Source organism: Oncorhynchus gorbuscha, linkage group LG10, assembly GCF_021184085.1.
Source record: "Oncorhynchus gorbuscha isolate QuinsamMale2020 ecotype Even-year linkage group LG10, OgorEven_v1.0, whole genome shotgun sequence".
NCBI classification, from domain to species: Eukaryota; Metazoa; Chordata; class Actinopteri; order Salmoniformes; family Salmonidae; genus Oncorhynchus; species Oncorhynchus gorbuscha.
In genome coordinates, this window is record NC_060182.1 from 42607889 (window position 1) to 42631291 (window position 23403).

Here is a 23403-nt window from a genome sequence, read left to right on the forward strand (position 1 = left end):
GAAAAATGTCTCCAGTTGGTCAATTTTTGTTTGTTTACTATTCTGGTCCCCACAAGTATAGTTAAACACATCCACACACACACACACCTCATGACTGAACTAAATATACATCACAGTAACTGTCACCTCCTAGAGGGCACAGTAACAGAACATATGATAGAATGTAGGCTACATTTAAACGTGCTTGAGGGATTAAAATGTGAACATTTAAAACGAATAAATTATAATACATTCATCTCTGAGACCAGAGACCTTGAAGGGTCCCTGTGTTCAAAAAGAAATAACAAATGTGACTCTACCCACATCAGGATACTGCTAGTAGACTGCATGTCTGTTATGTTTTGGTACACCCAGCACAGATGATGTGAGAAAACCATGATAACATAGAAACTGTAAGTCACCATTAAGTCAAAATTGACATCGGGACCAGGCTTATGTATATCAAAGTGACGACAATGGCCGTAGACTAGGAGTTGGCAAGACACACAAACAGATCTGGGACCGGGATAGACAAGCCCACCTGCATGAATGTGGCAATCAAAAGACACGGGCCACAGACAGTGTGCTGGGTCATCTCTACCCCGTCTTCGTGTCCTTTAATGAACCTGCTGCTTCAGAAACAGACAGGGTACATTTCAGATAACCACCAGTAGAGAATTGCTTACGTGATCATCATGTGTTCCTCATCCAGTATGTGTTACATATACTATAGTCTTGCTGGTCTCCACCACCCCCAGTGTCAGAGATACAGTGGCTGTGGTAAGAGATGACTTGCTTCCTGAAAACACTGTCTTTAAAGTAACTGTCCAGTGTTTCCAGATTTCTGTTAAATATGACCTATAATTAATTACAATATGCATGAAATTGTTTTCCTTCCAAAAATGTTTTAATTAAGTATGTTCAAAAGCAGCCTTTATGTGTTGGAATGGTGTGGGCCTACCCCAACGACATAATGTGTGGGCGGTATACCAGCCATTAAAAATATTCATGCGAGTAGACCTCTAACAATGAACGTAGCCTTAAGATGCTTTTGGGAAACGGGGCCCAGTTTGACATACACGTTTTAAAAAAATAGTTTGAACCCTTTTTCTCTCCAATTTATGCTTTGGCCACAAATACAAGTATAGGACGAGTCTATGACGACATTATGAGGATGAGTTAACATAATATACACTATTAAAAGTGAGATTTTCACTAGACAGATACTTTAATTTGAGTATGGCCCAAGTAGAATTTCAGGGAATGTTAAAGTTGTTTGTCAATCACCCGTAGACACACATTATAAATTGTAATCTGTTATGAGGTTGTGGGGCAGAAAAATTCAGATGAAGACACACGAAATCTTTTAACATGCCAAGCGGAACAGTTGCCAAAGCCAATGGTATGCGCTACAGGTCGCGTTCTACATTGCAGTCGCACACTAAATCTCCCAAATACTTTTGTTGTGCTTTACATGTTACTAACTGAATCAATATATGACTGCAATGTAGACTGCAACGTAGATGACGTAACATTAAATAATTGGTAAATGTGTGTCGCGTGACTACTTTACAGGTGTCTGATGTCTGGAACGCGACCCTAGTCGTGCTCTTCTTCAGAAGTGGGAGCACAGGCCAGGGTATTCATCTGTTATGCGGTATAGCCCAGTTAAAGGGAATGTCATACATACTCCCCCGCTAAAGGCTTCAGATTCCAGATGGCAATTTCATACACAGCGCTAGAGTCAGTTGACACAGAGGGCTGGATTCAATTCAGGTTATAGCTCGATTGAAATGTAAAGGCAATGATCCCGCCTTCGTGGACTGCGTTCACGGTAAAAGCAGCGTCGGCTCAATCTGAAATTACCTTGACATTTTAACGCGGCTCTTCTTGGTCGTCATTGTAAATAAGACTGGTTAAAAAAATGAAGAGACACTATTCTGGCTCTGCGAGATTGCTGTAGTTGACACTGTGCATCAGAACCTAAAAAAACTATATTTCAGTAATATAGTTTCCAACGGGCTTCACTACCATGTCATAATAAAACTCACAAAACATGCATAGTACGAGTTTTACACGCCCTGAAATCTACACAATCTGATTTCGGCCTCATTTCTTTAGTGTTTAACACGAAACAATGCTGACATCGATATTGACCCAGTTTTATGAAAAATTACAATCAAACATCGAATCAAATCTACATATTCCCCTCCTCATTTCCGGAAGATCATTTAATTTAAATATTTGTAACATTGATCAAGCCACAAACTCTAAATAGTGTCCAAATGGGTTCAGTGGTCTAGAAAATATCAACATTGATTTGACAATTCATTTTCTTTGTTTGATTCGAATTAAACACTTTTAACGTCACATTCTTGGAGACTGTAAATACGGGCAAAAATAAAATGATTTATTTAACTTTGGCAGCCTTGAGTTTTCTTGGGTATAAACACTACAAGCTTGGCACACTTGTATTTGGGGAGTTTCTCCCATTATCTGCAGATCCTCTCAAACTCTGTCAGGTTGGATGGGGAGCAATGCTGCACAGCTATTTTCAGGTCTCTTCAGAAATGTTTTTTTTTTTACATTTTACCGGCAAGTCAGTTAATTAAGAACACATTCTTATTTTCAATGACGGCCTAGGAACAGTGGGTTAACTGCCTGTTCAGGAGCAGAACGACAAGATTTGTACCTTGTCAGCTTGGGGATTTGAACTTGCAACCTTTCGGTTACTAGTCCAACACTCTAACCACTAGGCTACCCGGGGTTCAAGTCCGGGCTCTAGCTGGGCCATTCAAGGACATTCAGCACAGGAGTGGCTTCGGGACAAGTCTCACCACCATGCTTCACTGTAGGGATGGTGCCATGTTTCCTCCAGACGTGACACTTGGCATTCAGGCCAAAGAGTTAAATCTTGGTTTCATCAGACCAGAGAATCTTGTTTCTCATGGTCAGAGCTTTTTACTGAGGAGTGGCATCCATCTTGCTACTGTACCATAAAAGCCTGACTGGTGGAGTGCTGCAGAGATGGTTGTCCTTCTGGAAGGTTCTCCCATCTCCACAGAGGAACTGTCAGAGTAACCACCGGGTTCTTGGTCACCTACCTGACTGCTCAATTTGGCCGGGCAGCCAGCTCTTGGTGGTTCCAAACTTCTTCCATTTAAGAATGATGGCGGCCACTGTGTTCTTGGGGACCTTCAATGCTACATAACTTTTTTAGTACTCTTCCTCAGACCTCTGCCTGGACACAATGCTGTCTCTGAGCTCTAAGGACAATTCCTTAGAGTTGTGTGCCAATCCAAATCATGTCCAATCAATTGAATTTACCCAGGTGGACTCTAATCAAGTTGTAGAAACATCTCATGGATGATCAATGGATACAGGATAAACTTGAGCTTCATTTCAAGTCTCATAGCAAAGGGGCTGAAAACTTATGTAAATAAAGGTAGTTTTTAAAATGTATAATACATTTTTCCAAAAAAACTGTTTTTGCTTTGTCATTATGGGGTATTATGTGTAGATTGATGAAAAGAATATGATTTAATCCATTTTAGAATAAGGCTGTAACGTAACAAAATGTAGGAAAAGTCAAGGGGTCTGAATACACATTCAAAATTCTGGGCAGGTCTTTTTGGCTACCATGGCTATGCCCCCCATAGGATGATAATGCCCCCATCCAGAGCATGAATGGTCACTGAATGGTTTGTTGAACCTGTAAACCATACGCCATCTCAGTCATCGAAAACTTATAGGAGCTTTTGGAGTGGCATCTGAGACTGCGTTTTCCACCAGCATCAAAAACAAAATATTAAGTGATAGAACTTCTCGTGGAAGAATGGTGTTGCAATCTTCTAAGAGAGTTCCAGACACTTGTAGAATCTACAGTATGCCAATGTACACATTATGTTGGTGTTTCCTTTATTTGAGCAGTTACCTGTACATACATACACTCCTTCAAGTCTTTGCTTAACAATCCGTAATTTTTACAGTGTTTTATCAGTAAACAAGACCAGACAAAAAAAATAAAAAGATTAACATTCTCAGTGCAAAGCAAAAGCCATCATCTCTCCTGTAGAGGAGAGGAGCAGGGGGAGGAAAGAGCAGACGAGGGGTCCAAGATGATTGACCGAAAACTCTGAAGGGGAGAAAGGAAGGGAGGAACAGGAAAAGAGTTTCAATTTACTTTGAACTATCACAAAATGATCAATGATGCTCTTCTGATTATTGGACAATGAACATGAATCCTCATCAATAGGTAGGAAAGTCTGAAGATGCCACCCTTCCAAGTCTTGTTCATCACTCGGCTACTGGAGGAATCTTAGAAACCGATGCTATAGATGGGCTAAATGCCTGTAGGACTAATATGTCAATTAAACAATGCTACCAAACTCACAGTGTAGTCCTGCAGATACAGGGCTGCTGCCACAGGGTTTCCACAGCGGGTCTGCATGGGCCCGGAGGAGGTGGCAATGGAGGAGCAGGGAGGGGCTGGGGAGGTGGTGTAGGTAGCCACCTCCTCATCCAGACGTAGCTCCTGCAGAGAGGGGAGGCGCCGGCGGAGCAAGGCTGCAGCAGAACTCAGAGCGCCGCTCTTTGGGATGATGATACTACCTGCAAAGACACAGGCTACTGGTTAGACATTCAGAGGACCGAGGTCAGTCAATCAAATGTATTTATTAAGCACTTTTTGCATCAATGGGATAAGAACCATCAAATGTTTATCTATCAATGGATTTTGCCCACTACAAGGAGTATCAAAAGGTAAATAGTCTCAGCAGTCCTACCTCTGGGATGACTCAGGGGGACAAAGGCTGAGGGGTTGGATGGCCTGGTCAAGCCTGATGCTACGGCTGCAGTAGCAACCGTGGATAGAGCTTCTGGCCCAGACGAGGGTCTGACTGGATGGAGCAGGAGCTCGAGGACAGTCCCCTGTGCTGATGCTCTGGCCCCAGGCCAACACTTCTCCAGGGGCCCACCTCCCGCCAGAAATCCAGCCACAGGGCTTTCCTGTTCTTGTGCTGGAGCTGCTCTGAGCAGCTTCTTCCCCGTTGAGAAGAAAATAACAGATTCCCTGTGTGGGGCTTGAAAGAAGGTCGGGAGTCCTCTTCCAGTGTTATTTTGCTCTTCCTCCTCCTCCTCTTGGTCCTTGTCAGCTCGGGTCTCAGCGGGGTCTTCGTCCAGCTCTCTGTTGTCTATCCCATCTTCCTCTTGGTCCGTCTCCTTGAATAATCTCTGAACAACCTCCTGCAACAAACATACACTCAATGACTTAACTGACTCAACATTATAAAATAGACGTTAGCAACCTAATTCAGTCATGTGGTGTAGGATATATATATATATTCCATTAGTAAGCCTTCGTCCTCACCTCCTTGTGTGTCTCCAGATCTCGGTTGTGGCCCTGGAGGCCCCAGAGTCTAGGAGAGCATGCATAGGGGGTCCGGTGGGCAGACAGGTGCCTCCCCTGAAAAAAGATGGCTCAGTGAGTTAGAGCATCTACGGTGCTGGCAATATCAGGATTGTCAGTTTGATTCCACCATGGGCAACATTTGCTGAGAAGGTGCCACTTTAGTGTTGACAGTTCAAAATAAAAAAAATCTACATACAGACCATGGACATACGAGTGAAAAGTCTACTGTAACATACTTACCATGGACATGGGCTGATGCCTGGTGTCAGGGACCCGCTGGGGTGTCCACTTCTGGCCGACTGGCATCATTGACGAGAGGGACAGACAGATAGATCATATTGACAGACGGACAGATCATATTGACAGACGGACAGCGACAGACTACTTCATAACACAGAGACGGAGGGGTATCCTACGAAGCAGGTTTGAGGAGTTAGCAACTGTGGTCAACTCAGAGTTCATATCAGGATTAAATAAATAAATAAGTACAATTTAAAAGAAAAACAGTCATGCGGAAGTGCGTCACATTTTAGCCAGGTACATGTCTTTGGAAACTAATCCTTCAGAGCTAACCTGCTCTGGGGCTGGCTAACTAACTCTACTTACCCTGAATGCAATGACAAACGCAAGTTGAAGACCAATCAGATTCACTCCGTTGCAAAGATTGCATCATCATCCCCTTCATTTGGGGAAGATTAATTATTCAATATTTTATTACTCAAAATGTTTTTCCTGTGCAAAAAAAAGTTGTTAAAATATATCACATTACACATTTAGTAATGACAGAATACATTTGTAACTTCATGTAATGTAATACAAATATCGATAAAGTGTGGTGGGGGGGGGGGGGGCGCTTGTGCATTGATAAGCACACCAAAGACGGCATTAACGATAAGTAATACAATGAAGATGGCACAAGAACAATCCTACTTCACAAGCAGTATTCCCCGTCTTAGTAAGGATGAAGCCTGAGCTGGAATGTGAAACTAACTGAAGCTGGTTAACTTGAGAAAACCCTCAGGAGATCCAGCTTGCTTCATAGGATACTCTTCAGAGGACCACCAACTCTAGCAGGCTTGTAACTGTCATATAAAAGTTTTACTGTGCGTGAAGATTCAAATGCATTCTGTCATTACTAAATGTGATAGGAATTTTAACATTTAACACAAAAAAGAGAATACTCAATCAGTTGTGTTCCATAAATGACGGGGATAACGAAGCAATCTTTGCGATAGTGAGGGAATAGGACTTCATTGGTCCTCAACTCACAGCTCACACTTCATTCAGGATAAATGTAGTTAGCCTGCCCTGGAGCAAGTTAGTCCTTAAGGATTCGTTAACATAGAAATGTACCTGGCTAAAGAAATGGTACCGGTTGACCAAAGATACCTCGCTAACTCCTCAAACCAGGTATGTAGTATTGGGCTCAGATCAAGTTATAAAGACAGACATAACATTTGAACATTTACATTTGTGTCATTTAGCAGACGTTCTTATCCAGAGCGACTTACACTTTGGTGCATTCCTCTTAAGATAGCTGGGTAGAACAACCACATATTAGTCGTAGCAAATACATTTTTCCCCTCAAGGCCCCTGAGTAACACAGACCCAAGAGGAGGGACAAACCGGTGAATATCTGGCGATAGAAAACAGTAGCATAGACAGGGCATTCGGGAAGTATTCAGACCTTCACTTTTTCCACGTTTTATTACTTTACAGCCTTATTCTAAAATTGATTTAAAAAATTAAAAAAATCCTTATCAATCTACACACAATTCCTCATAAATGACAAAGCGAAACAAGTTTGTAGAAAACAAAGTATTTAGATCATTTACTCAGTGCTTTGTTGAAGCACCTTTGCTTGCGATTAGTCTTCTTGTGTATGACGCTACAGGCTTGGCACACCTGTATTTGGAGAGTTTCTCCAATTCTTCTCTGCAGATCATCTCATACTCTTGTTAGGTTGTATGGGGAGCAATGCTGCACAGCTATTTTCAAGTCTCCAGAAATGTTTGATCGGGTTCAAGTCCGGGCTCTGTGCGGGCCACTCTAGAACATTCAGAGACTTGTCCTGAAGCCACTCCTGTGTTATCTTGGCTGTGTGCTTATGGTTGTTGTCCTGTTGGAAGGTGAAACTTGGCCCCAGTCAGTCTGAAGTTCTGAGCAGGTTTTCATCAAGGATCTCTCTACTTTTCTCTGTTCATCTTTCCCTCAGTCTCCCAGTTCCTGCCACTCCATTGAAAAACATTCCCACGGCATGATGCTGCCACCACCATGCTTCACCGTGGGGATGGGGACAGGTTTCCTCCAAACATAACGCTTGGCATTCAGACCAAATATATTTTTTCTCAAGGTCAGAGTCATTTAGGAGCCTTTTGTCAAACTCCAAGCGTGCTGTCATGTGCCTTTCACTGAGGAGTGGCTTCCGTCTGGCCACTCTACCATAAAGGCCTGATTGGTAGAGTGCTGCTGAGATGGTTGTCGTTCTGGAAGGTTCTCCCATCTCCATAGAGGAAATCGTGAGCTCTGTCAGAGTGACCATAAATGTTTCCATTTAAGAATGATGGAGGACAATGTATTCTTGGGGACCTTCTTCAATGCTGCAGAAAATGTTTTGGTACCCTTCCCAGATCTGTGCCTCGACAACAATTCTGTCTCGGAGCTCTACGGACAATTCCTTTGACCTCATGGCTTTGGTTTTTGCTCTGACATGCACTGTCGACTGTGGGACCTTATATAGACAGGTGTGTGCTTTTCCAAATAATTTCCAGTCATTTTCATTTACCTTAGGTGGACTCCAATCAAGTTGTAGAAACATCTCAAGGATGATCAATGGAAACAGGATGAACCTGAGCTCAATTTAAAGTCTCAGAGGAAAGAGTCTGAATACTTATGTAAATAAGGCATCTGTTTATATATTTTAATACATTTGCAAAAATGTCTAAATCGTTTTTGCTTTGTCATTGCGGGATATTGTGTGTAGATTGATGAGGAAAAGGCTGTAACGTAACAAAATGTGGAAAAAGTCTGAATACTTTCCCAATGCACTGTAACTATACTGAACAAAAATATAAAACGCAACAGGTAGTGTTGGTCCCATTTTTCATGAGCTGAAATAAAAGATCCCAGAAATGTTCCATATGCACAAAAAGCATCTTTCTCTCTAATTTTGTGCACAAAATGGTTTACATCCCTGTTAGTGAGCATTTCTCATTTGCCAAGATAGTCCATCCACCTGACAGGTGTGGCATATCAAGAAGCTGATTAAACAGCAAGATCATTACACAGGTGAACCTTGTCCTGTGGACAATAAAAGGCCACTCTAAAATGTGCAGTTTTGTCACACAAGACAATGCCACAGATGTCTAGTTGAGGGAGCGTGCAATTGGCATGCTGACTTCAGGAATGTCCAACAGAGCTGTTGCCAGAGAACTTAACCAAAAGCCGCCTCCGACGTCATTTTTAAGAATTTGGCGGTACATCCAACCAAGTGGGTGGACCTATGCCCTGCCAGGCCCACCCATGGCTGCACCCAGACCCAGTCATGTGAAATCTATAGATTAGGGCCTACTGAATTTTACTCAATTGACTGATTTCCGTCTATGAACTGTAACTGAGTAAAATCTTTGAAATTGTTAAATGTTGCCTTTATATTTTTGTTCAGTATAACTTACCCAGAGGTCCTCCAGATGCTTCAGTGCAACTCTTTGTGACAGGTACTCTCTGAGCCTGGAAAGGTAAAGCACCACAGTGAATATTCTGTTTATATTCCTAAAGCCTCTCTATACTCATCAGTAAACTGTGGCTGACTGTTTCATGCAGCACTAAGGAGACATGACATGAGAAATAAGGACATGAGGCAGTACTATGGCAATGACTTTTAAATCTTAATTGAAATGCATATAAAGTTGTTTTCACCCTGGCTGGAGAGGCTTTATATGCATTATCAAATCCTACATTTTAAATACATTTATCGATCAAAATATTAACTCACAGTGTAGATGGAGGTTCCCCTGCCAGAGGGGCAGACAGAGGTGCGTTGTGGTGTGGCCCCCAGCATTCCCCCAGCTGTCACCCCTTCATTCTGCAGGATGCTCCTCAGGGCCGTGGGGTCTGGGGTGAACGGGACACTCCGTCCTGGACCTGGAACACAAGCACATACAAGGTTACAGACATATTAAACTTTTTTTTCTTTCTTTTAGCACTGGTTGAAGCTAGAAAGCTTCTTTACAATGAATATTTTTGCACCATGATAATGAAGCAGTAGTAAGCTAGTTTGCAGGCATTTCTACACTTTGCTCTTCAAAACGTGCTCAAAGATGGAACATGTTCAAGTAGTACTACCACGGACCTGCCGAGGCTGCAATCTTCTGGTGACTCTTCATGACAGACACTCTCTGGGGCTGCAGAGGGTAGGTGACCCCTTCATTCTGAAGGATGCTGTTGAGGGCTGAAGGCTCAGGGGAGAACTGAATAGATCTCACGGGACCTATAAACAATTCAAGAACATAAAAGGGTACAGACTTGCTAGCCTATCCTAGACCCTTAGATTGAGCTGGAGTAGGAGTTTGAATAGGCTGGCTAATTAAACAGATCAGCGCAAATTGTGTTTTTAAAGGGGTGCAACATGCAACATTTCCACACGGAAATAGCCTTCAATGTCAATGCTAAACTCAGCAAAAAAAGAAACATCCTCTCACTGTCAACTGTGTTTATTTTCAGCAAACTTAACATGTGTAAATATTTGTAAGAACATAAGATTCTACAATTGAGACAAACTGAACAAGTTCCACAGACATGTGACTAACAGAAATGGAATATTGTGTCCCTGAAGAAAAAGAAAAAGGGGGGGGCAAAATCCAATGATGCTGTGACACACCGCCCCAGACCATGACAGACCCTCCACCTCCAAATCGATCCCGCTCCAGAGTACAGGCCTCGGTGTAACGCTCATTCCTTTGACGATAAACGCGAATCCGACCATCGCTCCTGGTAAGACAAAACCGCGACTCGTCAGTGAAGAGAAATTTGTCAGTCCTGTCTGGTCCAGCAACGATGGGTTTGTGCCCATAGGCAACGTTGTTGAGGTTGATGCCTGGTGAGGACCTGCATTTACAACAGGCTTACAAGCCTTCAACCCAGCCTCTCTCAGCCTATTGCGGACAGTCTGGGCACTGATGGAGGGATTATTCGTTCCTGGTGTAACTTGGGCAGCTGTTGTTGTCATCCTGTACTTGTCCCGCAGGTGTGATGTTCGGGTGTACCGATCCTGTGCAGGTGTTGTTACACATGATATGCCACTGTGTGGACGATCAGCTGTCCTTCCGGTCTCCCCGTAGCGCCGTCTTAGGCGTCTCACAGTACAGACATTGCAATTTATTGCTCTGGCCACATCTGCAGTCCTCATGCCTCCTTGCAGCATGCCTAAGGCACGTTCACGCAGATGAGCAGGAACCCTGGTCATGTTTCTTTTGGTGTTTTTCGGAGTCAGTAGAAAGGCCTCTTTAGTGTCCTAAGTTATCATAACTGTGACCTTAATTGCCCACCGTCTGTAAGCTGTTACCGTCTTAACGACTGTTCCAAAGGTGCATGTTAATTCATTGTTTATGTTTCATTGAACAAGAATGGGAAACAGTGTTTAAACCCTTTACAATGAAGATCTGTGAAGTTATTTGGATTTTTACTAATTATCTTTTGAAAGACAGGGGTCCTGAAAAAGGGACATTTCTTTTTTTGCTGAGTTTATATCAGCAGTACATAAACCGTTATATGCAGCTTGGAAATGTCCAGTAATACTACCACTGACCTGCAGAGGGTGCAGTCTTCTGTTGACTCTTCATGATGGACACTCTCTGGGGCTGCAGAGGAAAGATCACTTCAAGTTAGTTCACAGGCTGATTTTGGACACACAACAGTCAGTAAAAACCCTGCAGATCTGGGTTCACTTCAATTGGTATTTGTTTTCTTTCAAATACGTTGAGTGTTTGATTACTGACTATTCTATTGGTTCCATTGCGCCAGGCAACCTCAATCTAATAGAACAAAAATAAGTTGATGCTGGATAGTAAACAATGCCGGAACAGTCTTTGTGCAAACAAAATCAAGTATCTCATGTAGTGGAAAAATAACAACGCCTAATGTATGGTAAGAATAAAACCCACCGATGCCTTGCAGCCTCCATCAGGGTGACAAAGAATAGTGGTGGACAAACTGTTGTATAACCCAACTCTCACAGGAAGTGACTCAATTCATTAACATATGTAGTTGATAAAGCAAAAAAAGACTTAAGGATAAAAAACATTCAAGATACAAAGACAAACATGGCATAACGAGAATGGAACACCACAAAAGAAATGCAATATCATAAAAGGAAAAAAAAAAACTGTACACAAGCTCTTGCTACTAATCTTAAGATTGGAGAACAAAAAAATGTACACTGCTCAAAAAAATAAAGGGAACACTAATATAACACATCCTAGATCTGAATGAATGAAATATTCTTATTAACTACTTTTTTCTTTACATAGTTGAATGTGCAGACAACAAAATCACAAAAATTATCAGTGGAAATCAAATGTATCAACCCATGGAGGTCTGGATTTGGAGTCACACTCAAAATGAAAGTGGAAAACCACACTCCAGGCTGATCCAACTTTGATGAAATGTCCTTAAAACAAGTCAAAATGAGGCTCAGTAGTGTGTGTGGCCTCCACGTGCCTGTATGACCTCCCTACAATGCCTGGGCATGCTCCTGATGAGGTGGCAGATGGTCTCCTGAGGGATCTCCTCCCAGACCTGGCATCCGCCAACTCCTGGACAGTCTGTAGTGCAACGTGGCGTTGGTGGATGGAGCGAGACATGATGTCCCAGATGTGCTCAATTGGATTCAGGTCTGGGGAACGGGCAGGCCAGTCCATAGCATCAATGCCTTCCTCTTGCAGGAACTGCTGACACACTCCAGCCACATGAGGTCTAGCATTGTCTTGCATTAGGAGGAACCCAGGGCCAACCGCACCAGCATATGGTCTCACAAGCAGTCTGAGGATCTCATCTCGGTACCTAATGGCAGTCAGGCTACCTCTGGTGAGCACATGGAGGGCTGTGCGGCCCCCCAAAGAAATGCCACCCCGCACCATGACTGACCCACTGCCAAACCGGTCATGCTGGAGGATGTTGCAGGCAGCAGAACGTTCTCCATGGCATCTCCAGACTCTGTCACGTCTGTCATGTGCTCAGTGTGAACCTGCTTTCATCTGTGAAGAGCACAGGGCGCCGGTGGCGAATTTGCCAATCTTGGTGTTCTCTGGCAAATGCCAAACGTCCTGCACGGTGTTGGGCTGTAAGCACAACCCCCACCTGTGGACGTCGGGCCCTCATACCACCCTCATGGAGTCTGTTTCTGACCGTTTGAGCAGACACATGCACATTTGTGGCCTGCTGGAGGTTATTTTGCAGGGCTCTGGCAGTGCTCCTCTTGCACAAAGGCGGAGGTAGCGGTCCTGCTGCTGGGTTGTTGCCCTCCTACGGCCTCCTCCACGTCTCCTGATGTTCTGGCCTTTCTCTTGGTAGCGCCACCATGCTCTGTACACTACACTGACAGACACAGCAAACCTTCTTGCCAAAGCTCGCATTGATGTGCCATCCTGGATGAGCTGCACTACCTGAGCCACTTGTATGGGTTGTAGACTCCGTCTCATGCTACCACTAGAGTGAAAGCACCGCCAGCATTCAAAAGTGACCAAAACAGTGGTTTTGGTTATCACCTGCAGAACCACTCCTTTATTGGGGGTGTCTTGCTAATTGCATATAATTTCCACCTATTGTCTATTCCATTTGCACAACAGCATGTGAAATGTATTGTCAATCAGTGTTGCTTCCTAAGTGGACAATTTGATTTCACAGAAGTGTGATTGACTTGGGAGTTAAATTGGGTTGTTTAAGTGTTCCCTTTATTTTTTTGAGTAGTGTATTAACCACATATCTCTTACAGGAAGGGATAATAATAGTGGCTTGCGAAAGTATTCACCCCCTTGGCATTTTTCCTATTTTGCTGTCTTACAACCTGGAATCAAAATAGATTTTTTTGGGACTTTGTATCATTTGATTTACACAACATGCCTACCGCTTTGAAGATGCAAAATATAATTTTCTTGTGAACCATCCATCAATCCTTCAATTATGACCAGTTTCCCAGTCTCTGCCAATGAAAAACATTTCCTCAGCATGATGCTGCCACCACCATGCTTCACTGTGGGGATGGTATTCTCGGGGTGATGAGAGGTGTTGGGTTTGTACCAGACATAGTGTTTTCCTTGATGAGCAAAAAGCTATATTTTAGTCTCGTCAGACCAGAATTACCATCCTCCATATCTTTGGGGAGTCTCCCACATGCCTTTTGGCGAACACTAAATGTTTGCTTTTTATTTTCTTTAAGCAATGGCTTTGTTCTGGTCACTCTTCCATAAAGCCCAGCCCTGTGGAGTGTATGGCTTAAAGTTGTCCTATGGACAGATACTCCAATCTCCACTGTGAATCTTTGCTTCTCCTTCAAGGTTATCTTTGGTCTCTTTGTTGACTCTCTGATTAATGCCCTCCATGCCTGGGGTCTGTGAGTTTTTGTGTGCGGCCCACTCTTGGCAGGTTTGTTGTGGTGCCATATTCTTTCCATTTTTTATATTTTTTATAATGGATTTAATGGTCCTCTGTGGGATGTTCAAAGTTTCTGCTATTTTTTATAACCCAGCCATGATCTGTACTTCTCCACAACTTTGTCCCTGACCTTTTTGGGGAGCTCATTGGTCTTTATGGTGCTGCTTGCTTGGTGGTGCCCCTTGCTTAGTGGTGTTGCAGATTCAGGGGCCTTCCAGAACAAGTGTATATATACTGAGATCATGTGACACTTAAAAAAAGTCCACCTGTGTGTAATCTAACTAATTATGTGACTTCTGAAGGTAATTGGTTGCACCAAATGCTATTTAGGGGCTTCATAGCAAAGGGGGTGAATACATTTTAAAAAAACAGAAAAGTGGTTTGTACATTTTTTCATTTCACTTCAGCAATTTGAACTATTTTGTGTATGTCCATTACATGAAATCCAAATAAAAATCCATTTAAATTACAGGTTGTAATGCAACAAAATAGGAAAAACACCAAGGGTGTGAATACTTTTGCAAAGCACTGTACATTTCCTCATTTAGACCTGGCAATACAGTGGCCCTTAGTTTAAAGATCCTGAACATTAAATATTTGAGACAATTCATTGACTAAAGCTCAGCGTTCAACACCACCTCAAAGCTCATCACTAAGCTAAGGACCCTGGGACCAAACACCTCCCTCTGCAACTGGATCCTGGGCTTCCTGATGGCCTCGCCCAGGTGTTAAAGTTAGTTAACAACATATCCGCCACGCTGATCATCAACACTGGGTCCTATCAGGGATGCGTGCTCAGTCCCCTCCTGTACTCCCTGTTCACTCATGACTGCACGGCCAGGCACGACTCCAACACCATCATTAAGTTTGCAGATGACACAACAGTGGTAGGCCTGATCACCGACAACCATGATAAAGCCTGAGGTCAGAGACCTGACCGTGTGGTACAATGACAACAACCTCTCCCTCAACATGATCAAGACAAAGGAGTTGATTGGGGACTACATGAAAAGGGGGAGGAGCACACCCCCATTCTCATCGACGGGGCTGTGTGGAGCAGTTTGAGAGCTTCAAGTTCCTTGATGTCCAAATCACCAACAAACTAACATGGTCCAAGCACACAGTCGTAAAGAGGGCACGACAAAAGATTTGGCATGGGTCCTCAGATCCCCAAAAGGTTTAACAGCTGCACCTTCGAGAGCATCCTGACGGGTTGCATCAATGCCTAATATGGCACCTGCTCAACCTCGGACCGCAAGGCACTACAGAGGGTAGTGTGTACGGCCCAGAACATCACCGGGGCCAAGCTTCCTGCCATCCAGGACCTCTATAACAGGCAGTGTCAGAGGAAGGTCCTAAAAATGGTCAAATCCTCCAGCCATCCTAGTCATGGACTTTTCTCTCTGCTTACCGCACAGCAAACGGTACCGGAGCGCCAAGTCCAAAAGGCTTCTAAACAGCTTCTACCCCAAAGCCATAAGACACCTGAACATCTAATCAAATGCCTACCCAGACCATTTACATTTCACCAGGGTCAGGTCTCTGACCCTTCTACGCTGCTGCTACTAGAGGTTGACCGATTAATCGGAATGGCCGTTTAATTTGGGCTGATTTCAAGTTTTCATAACAATCGGAAATCGGTATTTCTGGGCGCCATTTTTTTTACACACCTTTATTTGATCTTTATTGAACTAGGCAAGTCTGTTAAGAACACATTCTTATTTTCAATGACAACCTATGAACGTTGGGTTAACTGCCTCGTTCAGGGGCAGAAAGACAGATTTTCACCTTGTCAGCTCGGGGGATCCAATCATGTAACCTTACAGTCAATTAGTCCAACGCAATAACGACCTGCCTCTCGTTGCACTCCACAAGGAGACTACCTGTTACGCAAATGCAGTAAGCCAAGGTAAGTTGCTAGCTAGCATTAAACTTATCTTATAAAAAACAATCAATCATAATCACTAGTTAACTACACATGGTTGATGATATTATCTAGCGTGTCCTGTGTTGCATATAATCTGACTGAGCATACAAGTATCTGACTGAGCGGTAGCAGGCGCGTAAACATTCATTCAAACAGCACTTTCGTGCGTTTTGTCAGCAGCTCTTCGTTGTGCGTCAAGCATTGCGCTGTTTATGACTTCAAACCGATCAACTCCCGAGATGAGGCTGGTGTGACCGAAGTGAAATGGCTGGCTAATTAACGTGCACTGATAGCGTTTCAAACTTCACTCCCTCTGTGCCTTGGGGTGGTTGTTTCCCTTGCTCTGCATGGGTAACGCTGCTTCGATGTGGTGGCTGTGGTCGTTGTGTTGCTGGTTTGAGCCCAGGAAGGAGCGAGGAGAGGGAAGGAAGCTATACTGTTACACTGGCAATACTAAAGTGCCTATAAGAACATCCAATAGCCAAAGGTTAATGAAATACAAATGGTATAGAGGGAAATAGTCCTATAATAACTACAACCTAAAACTTCTTACCTGGGAATATTGAAGACTAATGTTAAAAGGAACCACCAGCTTTCATATGTTCTCATGTTCTGAGCAAGGAACTGAAAGGTTAGCTTTCTTACATAGCACATATTGCACTTTAACGTTCTTCTCTAACACGGTTTTTGCATTATTTATACCAAATTGAACATGTTTCATTATCTACTTGAGGCTAAATAGATTTTATTTATGTATTATATTAAGTTAAAATAAGTGTTACTTTAGTATTGTTGTAATTGTCATTATTACAAATAGTTTTTTTAATATATATATTTTTTAAATAAAATCGTCCGATTTAATTGGTATCGTTTTTTTGGGGTCATCCAATAATCGGTATTGAAAAATCATAATCGGTCGACCTCGAGCTGCTACTGTTATTATCTTTTCATAGTCACTTTAATAATTCTACATATTACCTCGACACCAGTGCCCCCGCATATTGACTCGGTACCGACACCCCCTGTATATAGCCTCTATTGTTATTTTACTGCTGCTCATTAATTATTTGTTACCATTTTAGGTATTTTCTTAAAACGGCATTGTTGGTTAAGGGCTTGTAAGTAAGTATTTCACTGTAAGGTGTGACAAACATTTAATTTGAACTGGGAACCACCTCAATGGCCGTGGCTTTCAGAGAGTTTGGGCTGCCATGGCCAACCTGTCTGTAATGTTTAGCCATAGGATACTTGTCATTAGCAGCCCTTATAGCATAGGCATGCTCAGACACCCTGTCCTTTAGCCTTCTCTTAGTACGTCCTATATAAAAGCCCCCACGTGGGCACACCAGCCTGTACACTACATAGGTAGTGTTGCAGTTGACAAATGATTGAACTTTATGGGTTCCAGGTCCACAAGTGTCCCTGAATGTATTTGTTTTTACAATGTGATGGCAGTGAATGTGGTTACCACATGGGAAGTTGCCTCTGGGTTTGGGAAGCCAACTTGGCTTAGTTACTGGTGTGAGGTCGCTGTGCACCAACTTATCCTTGAGGGTAGGGGCCCTTCTGCGAGAGAATGCCAGGGGTGCAGTGAACACGTCGCACTTTCAGTTATGCTCCAATTGCGTTTGATGATGTCCTTAACCCTGGCTGCCTCCTGGCTGTGGCGGGTCACAAAGTAGTTTGGTTTGGGTTGAGGTCTGTGAGTGTGTTTGAGAAAACTCTCTTTCCAGAGAGCCTTTGAAATTGTCCAAAGGGAGTGTTATTAGACTTGCGGGGTGAAAACTTACCCTCCCCAAGGATAGTATTGTGGTCCATACTTTTCCTGCAAATGGTGGTGTGGAGTGAGATTTTAAGAGTTTCCATTTGACTGTATTCTAAACTCTGTCAATTCCCTCAATGAGAATTTGACACTTCTATAGTTGTAGAATTCTTACAATTCATTTTCTGATTCAGAGAACACTAAAAGGAAAGGAAAGAGGAGAGTTTGGACACAAAAGGATTCATGTAGAAATCAATATAGCTTGTTTCCAAACTCTCCCTTTTCCTTGAAGATAAGACTCACACTCTTAACATGCCATCTGAGATGAAAGATGTTGGATCTTCCTATTTGGTAACAATGGATGTTGAATCCCTACAACAATATTGTACACAATGAAGGTCTGGAGGCTTTAAAGCATTATCTCCAACTTAGGCCAGATAAAGGTGTTTATTTTCCAGGACAAGCTCTTCAGACAACAGAAGGTTTTTTGGGGACTAGAAGTTAATTCTCTGGTCTGCTAACCCTTTTTTATTGTATGACAGATACATTGATGATGTCCCTTGAATGTTCTCTGCATCAGAAAATGAATAGTTCGAAATACACAACTATGTTAATTCCCGCAATGAGAATTTTAAACTGAGTGTAGAATACAGGCAAAAGGAATTTACATTTCTGCTTCTAAAAATCTTAACTCGGGATGGCTCACTCCACACCACCATATACAGGAAAAGTATGGACCGCAATACTATCCTCAGGGTGGACTATTTTCACCCCGCTAGTCTGATTAGGGACATTCTGTTCGAGCAATTTCAAAAGCTGCACCATATTTGTGATCGGGAGGAGGATTTTGGGGAAAAAGGCTGTGGAAATGCATTTTAGGTTTCAGCAACGGGGATACAAACCTAGCCTGTTAAACCTGTCTCTCACCAAAGCTCAATCTCTGGAAAGAGAAAGTCTTCTCAAACACACACAGAGGCCTCAAAACCCCAAACCAATCTACTTTGTGACTCGACGCAGCCAGGGTTAGTTAAGAACATCATTAAATGCAATTGGAGCATCACTGAATGTGATCCTACTCTGTGCGATGTGTTCACTGAACTCCCAGCATTCTCTTACAGAAGGGCCCCTGCTCTCAAGGATAAGTTGGTGCACAGTGAACTCATCCCAGTAACTAAACCAAGTTGGATCCCCAAGCCCAGAGGCAACTTCCCATGTGGTAACTGCATTCACTGCAATCACATTGTAAAAAACAAATACATTCAGGGACACGTGTGGACCTGGAACCTATAAAGTTCAATAATTTGTCAACTGCAACACTACATATGTGGTGTACAAGCTGAAGTGACCACGTGGGTGCTTTTACATAGGACGTACGAAGAGAAGGCTCAAGGACAGGGTGTCAACATGCCTACGCTATAAGGACTGCTAACGATAAGTAATGCTAATGCTAAACATTACAGACAGGTAATGGTAGCCCAAAATCTCCCTTTTAGAGTTGCCTTTTATTGTCCCCCAGCACAAGGAGCACCTGTGTAATAATTGTGCTGTTTAATCAGCTTCTTGAAATGCCAGTTGGATGGACTATCATAGCAAGGGAGAAATGTTCACTAACAGGGATGTAAACACATTTGTGCACAAAATTTGAGAAAAGGTTTTTGTGCATTTGGATTTTTTTTATTTTGTTGCGTTTATATTTTTGTTCAGTATATAACCAAAGAAGCACTCCTCTCCTGTGTCTCTCAATCTAATAGAGTACCAGGTCTGCTGTGTAAAGGAACCTTAGGACAACTCACCATGTTGTTATAGGCTTTTGTAGAGGGACGGCTAGACATAGAAGCCCCAGCAGCATTGACTCCGATATTCTGCAGGATACTACGTAGGGCAAAGGGGTCAGAAGAGAAGGCCTCCACACGCCCTGGAACACATACACAAGGGACAATGGAACACAATTTCAAAAACTAAATATAAATCTGAAGATGACAAAAACGTAGAAAATCTAGAGACAAGGGAGAGAGAACAAACACCATGACACTGCAGCTATATGATGAGCTCTGAACTCACCAGCGGTGCTACTTAATAACTGGCCAGGCTCGGAAAGATCTTTGATGCTGAGCGTGTCCAAATGGCCCCTGCAGGCTTCCGTACTGAGGGCAGTGGGCTTGGCTGAGGTAGTGGAGGAGTCACTGCTAAATGAGAAAGCAATGGACGATAGACCTGAGCCAGGACCAAATGAACTGGGAGGTCTGGAAAGACCAAGCTGTCCCGATCCAGATCCGTGAAATGGATTGTCTGAAGAAGGCTGTGCCTTTGGTTTCAGATGTTGAGACAAAGGCATGGAGGTGGCAGCACTGGAAGCCTGGGGCCAATGAGTCTTCCATTCTTCTCCATCGTGATGTGACAAGATGCCTGCTAGCTCTGGACCTTCTTTTCTGGCCGCCAAGTGTTGTGCGAGTGTAGGGAGTCGAGCAGCGAGATCTACTGTTGACTTTGTTCGGGCCTTGTTATGAGTTTGTGGGACGGAACTGGGTAGTTTAGCTGTCGTTGTGGGTCTTGTTTTATGGCTGGCAGCAGTGCTAAAAGTATTTTCAGGTTGGGTGGTTTGAGCAACCAGCGGCCTCCTCTGGTTCGTTGCCCCCATTCGGTTGGCTCTAGGATGGGTGAAGTTGAAAGGTACAGGCTTGGTGTTTGGCTTCTTCCTCTTTGCTTTACCCTTTAGGAAAACAGATAAGAACAAAAATATAAATGACATCCCTTAGCACTGACAGTAATGCTAGTAAGATACACTTTCAGGGCCGGTTTCTCAACAAAGTTAGGGCTATTCCTGGTTAAGAAACACTCCCCATCGCACATACTTTTTAATGCAGAAATTTGGCTTAATATCGGACCAGAATCAGTGATATATTTCATTTGAAGCAATGGGTTTACCATATAACAATAATTGGGTTATGCATTTAGAATCTATCTATAGTTCTTACCGCTAGAGAGTTCTCCTCCCATCTCTTGTGTGACTGGGTGAAGTCAGAGGGCGTCTGAAGGGGCAGGGATTTAGCAAGCACTGGCAGCCTGCTGATGCCCAGTGGTCTTACAGGGGGCTTAGGGTCTTTGTCTGAGGTTGCTGCTGGGACCTTGTTCTCAGTCCCTCGTTTGGAATGGTGTCCATGGGGTACAGAGGGGTGTTTGCCAGGGTGGGGTACAGAGGGGTGTTTGCCAGGGTGGGGTACAGAGGGGTGTTTGCCAGGGTGGGGTACAGACGGGTGTTTAGAACCTGGTTTGGGGTCTGCTGTCATTCTGTTGATCTTCATTCTGTTTGGACTGGAGATTTACAGTCAATGTAGACAGACATATATACTTTCCAGGCAGTGTATTCAGTGTTTTTAATTCAGGTTAACTTATCAACAGTACTTGATAAACAGTGGCCATGCATCATTAGGGAGCGGCGACCGCCAACATAAAGCACAATTGACTCGTTAGTTGTTCATACTCTGTAGGCCTACCTTGAATGGTTTTTCAGGATTTTGTTCTGACTATGCTGACGCAGAATCGGAGAGGAATCCATCGTTGGCTCAGTCAGAGAGTTTCAACAGAATTCTGTAAATAACAAACCCTGAACCAAATGTTAGTTAACATAATTCAGCATGCTAGCTAACACAGTTGGCAAGAGCATATACTTTTTAGAGACAAAAACAGCAACCACATTGCTTAATTGCTTTGCTACAAGTTAGCTAGTTGAATTGTTTAATGACTCGCTTAATAGCTGTCGTATAAAGCAAGTAACCCACTGAAATATTCGAATCCCTTAGAAAACACCACAAAACTTTTAACAATTTAAACGGTACTGTTGCTGCTAGCTTCAAGCGAGCTACTGAGAGAAGGGGCAGCTTGCTCTCTGGGTAGCTGACCGTGACAAGAGAGAAAATCTGACTGTACTCACATGCACACTTCAAAATAGAGAATTGTTTACTTGCTTCACAAAATGTTTTCTTAAAAAATAATGAATATATCCCAGACTTTCCTCTGTTTTCAACACAAAAGAGGCATGATAAGAAGACAAGCTCAAAACTTCCTGAACATGCTCCAGTTTGTAAAAAGCAAGTATTTTCATTGGTTAAAACAGAAAAGTTAGAAGCCAATCGTTGCGCTAGTTGTTTTCAAGAGCCGTCTTTTCTGTGACCAATCAGCATCAAGCGTGCAAAAACAACTCCATGGAAACGACGCATGATGCTACACCATGTGATCCAATGAGTCCCTCCCCACACACCCTCTGAAATTTCTTTGTCCCTGTGCCCCCTTCAGAGCTTCAAGTCGCACCCCTGGTTACATATAAATATTAGTATTCTGTATATTAGTATTCTTCTTTTCAACCTGTCATTTGTATTTGTATGTATTATGCCTTGGCAGCAGCTACTCTTCCTGTTATTCAACAAAAATTAAGGCATTACATTTTTTTTTATACATTATAATTAATACATTTAATACATTTAATACATTATAATAAACATTTGAAACATTAAAATACATTTTACAACAGATTTCACAATACATTAAGTGTGTGCCCTCCGGCCATAACTGTGTACGCGTGTGTATAGTGTGCATGTTATGTATGTTTGTATGTGTGTATTTGTGCATGTGTGTGTGACTCTTCACAGTCCTCGCTGTTCCATAAGGTATATTGTTATAAGATTTTTAAATCTGATTGTATTACTTGCGTGAGTTACTTGATGTGGAATAGAGCTCCATGTAGTCATGGCTCTATGTAGTACTGTGCGCCTCCCATAGTCTGTTCTGGACTTGGGGACTGTGAAGGGACCTCTGGTGGCATGTCGTGTGGGGTATGAGTGTACGAGCTGTGTGCTAGTAGTTTAAACAGACAGCTCGGTGCATTCAACATGTCAATACTTACAAAAACAAGTAGTATTGAAGTCACTCTCTCCTCTACTTTGAGCCATGAGAGATTGACATGCATATTATTAATGTTAGCTCTACGTGTACATTAAAGGGCCAGCCATGCTGCCCTGTTTTGGGCCAGTTGTAATTATCCCAAGTCGCTCTTTTTGGCACCTGACCACACGACTGGACAGTAGTTCAGGTGCGACAAAACGAGGGCCTGTAGGACCTGCCTTGTTGATATTGTTGTTCAGAAGGCAAAGCGGCGCTTTATTACGGACAGACCTCTCAGTGAGTCTTGTAGTCTTGTTGTTGATCCCGCCTCAGTTTTCTCCCATCACAGCCATTGAACTCTGTAGCTGTTTTAAAATTACCAATGGCCTCATGGTAACATCCCTGAGCAGTTGCATTCCTATCCTGCAGCTAAGATCAGAAGGACAACTATATTTTTTACGTGTCTGGGTGGTTTAATACATAATCCACAGCATAATTATTAACGTGAACATGCTTAAAGAGATGTTCAACGTCTGATTTGTTATTGTTACCCAGTCTACCCTTCTTTATGAGGCTTTTGAAAAGCTCCCTGGTCTTTGTAGTTGAATCTGTGCTTGAAATGCAATACTTGACTGAGGGACCTTACAGATGCTGTATGTATGGGGGACAGAGGAAGGGTTAGTCATTCATAAATCATGTCAACCCCTATTATTTCACACAGAGTGAGGCCATGTATCTTATTATGTGATTTGTTGAGCCACATTTTACAGATGAACTCATTTAAGCTTGCCTAAACAG

General features: G+C 43.0%; 1 protein-coding gene across 2 annotated transcripts; it reads right to left on the reverse strand.

Moving 5' to 3' along the window:
- Window positions 1-3874: 3874 nt before the first annotated feature.
- Window positions 3875-21822, reverse strand: LOC124046135 (trophinin associated protein). Of its 2 annotated transcripts, none has more exons than XM_046366191.1 (14): window positions 21659-21822; window positions 21222-21331; window positions 20703-21030; window positions 19789-20437; window positions 19521-19642; window positions 11196-11247; window positions 9741-9878; window positions 9384-9532; window positions 9064-9118; window positions 5630-5688; window positions 5348-5443; window positions 4764-5223; window positions 4373-4590; window positions 3875-4114 (listed from the first exon to the last, which is right to left on the reverse strand). In XM_046366191.1, the coding sequence occupies exons 2-14, from the start codon at window positions 21281-21283 to the stop codon at window positions 4040-4042; spliced, it is 2463 nt and encodes an 820-aa protein (XP_046222147.1). In that variant the 5' UTR covers window positions 21284-21331; window positions 21659-21822; the 3' UTR covers window positions 3875-4039. The 2 variants fall into 2 exon arrangements, with proteins under 2 accessions (XP_046222147.1, XP_046222146.1); XM_046366190.1 differs by having other exon boundaries at window positions 20703-21039.
- Between the last annotated feature and the right edge of the window lie 1581 nt (window positions 21823-23403).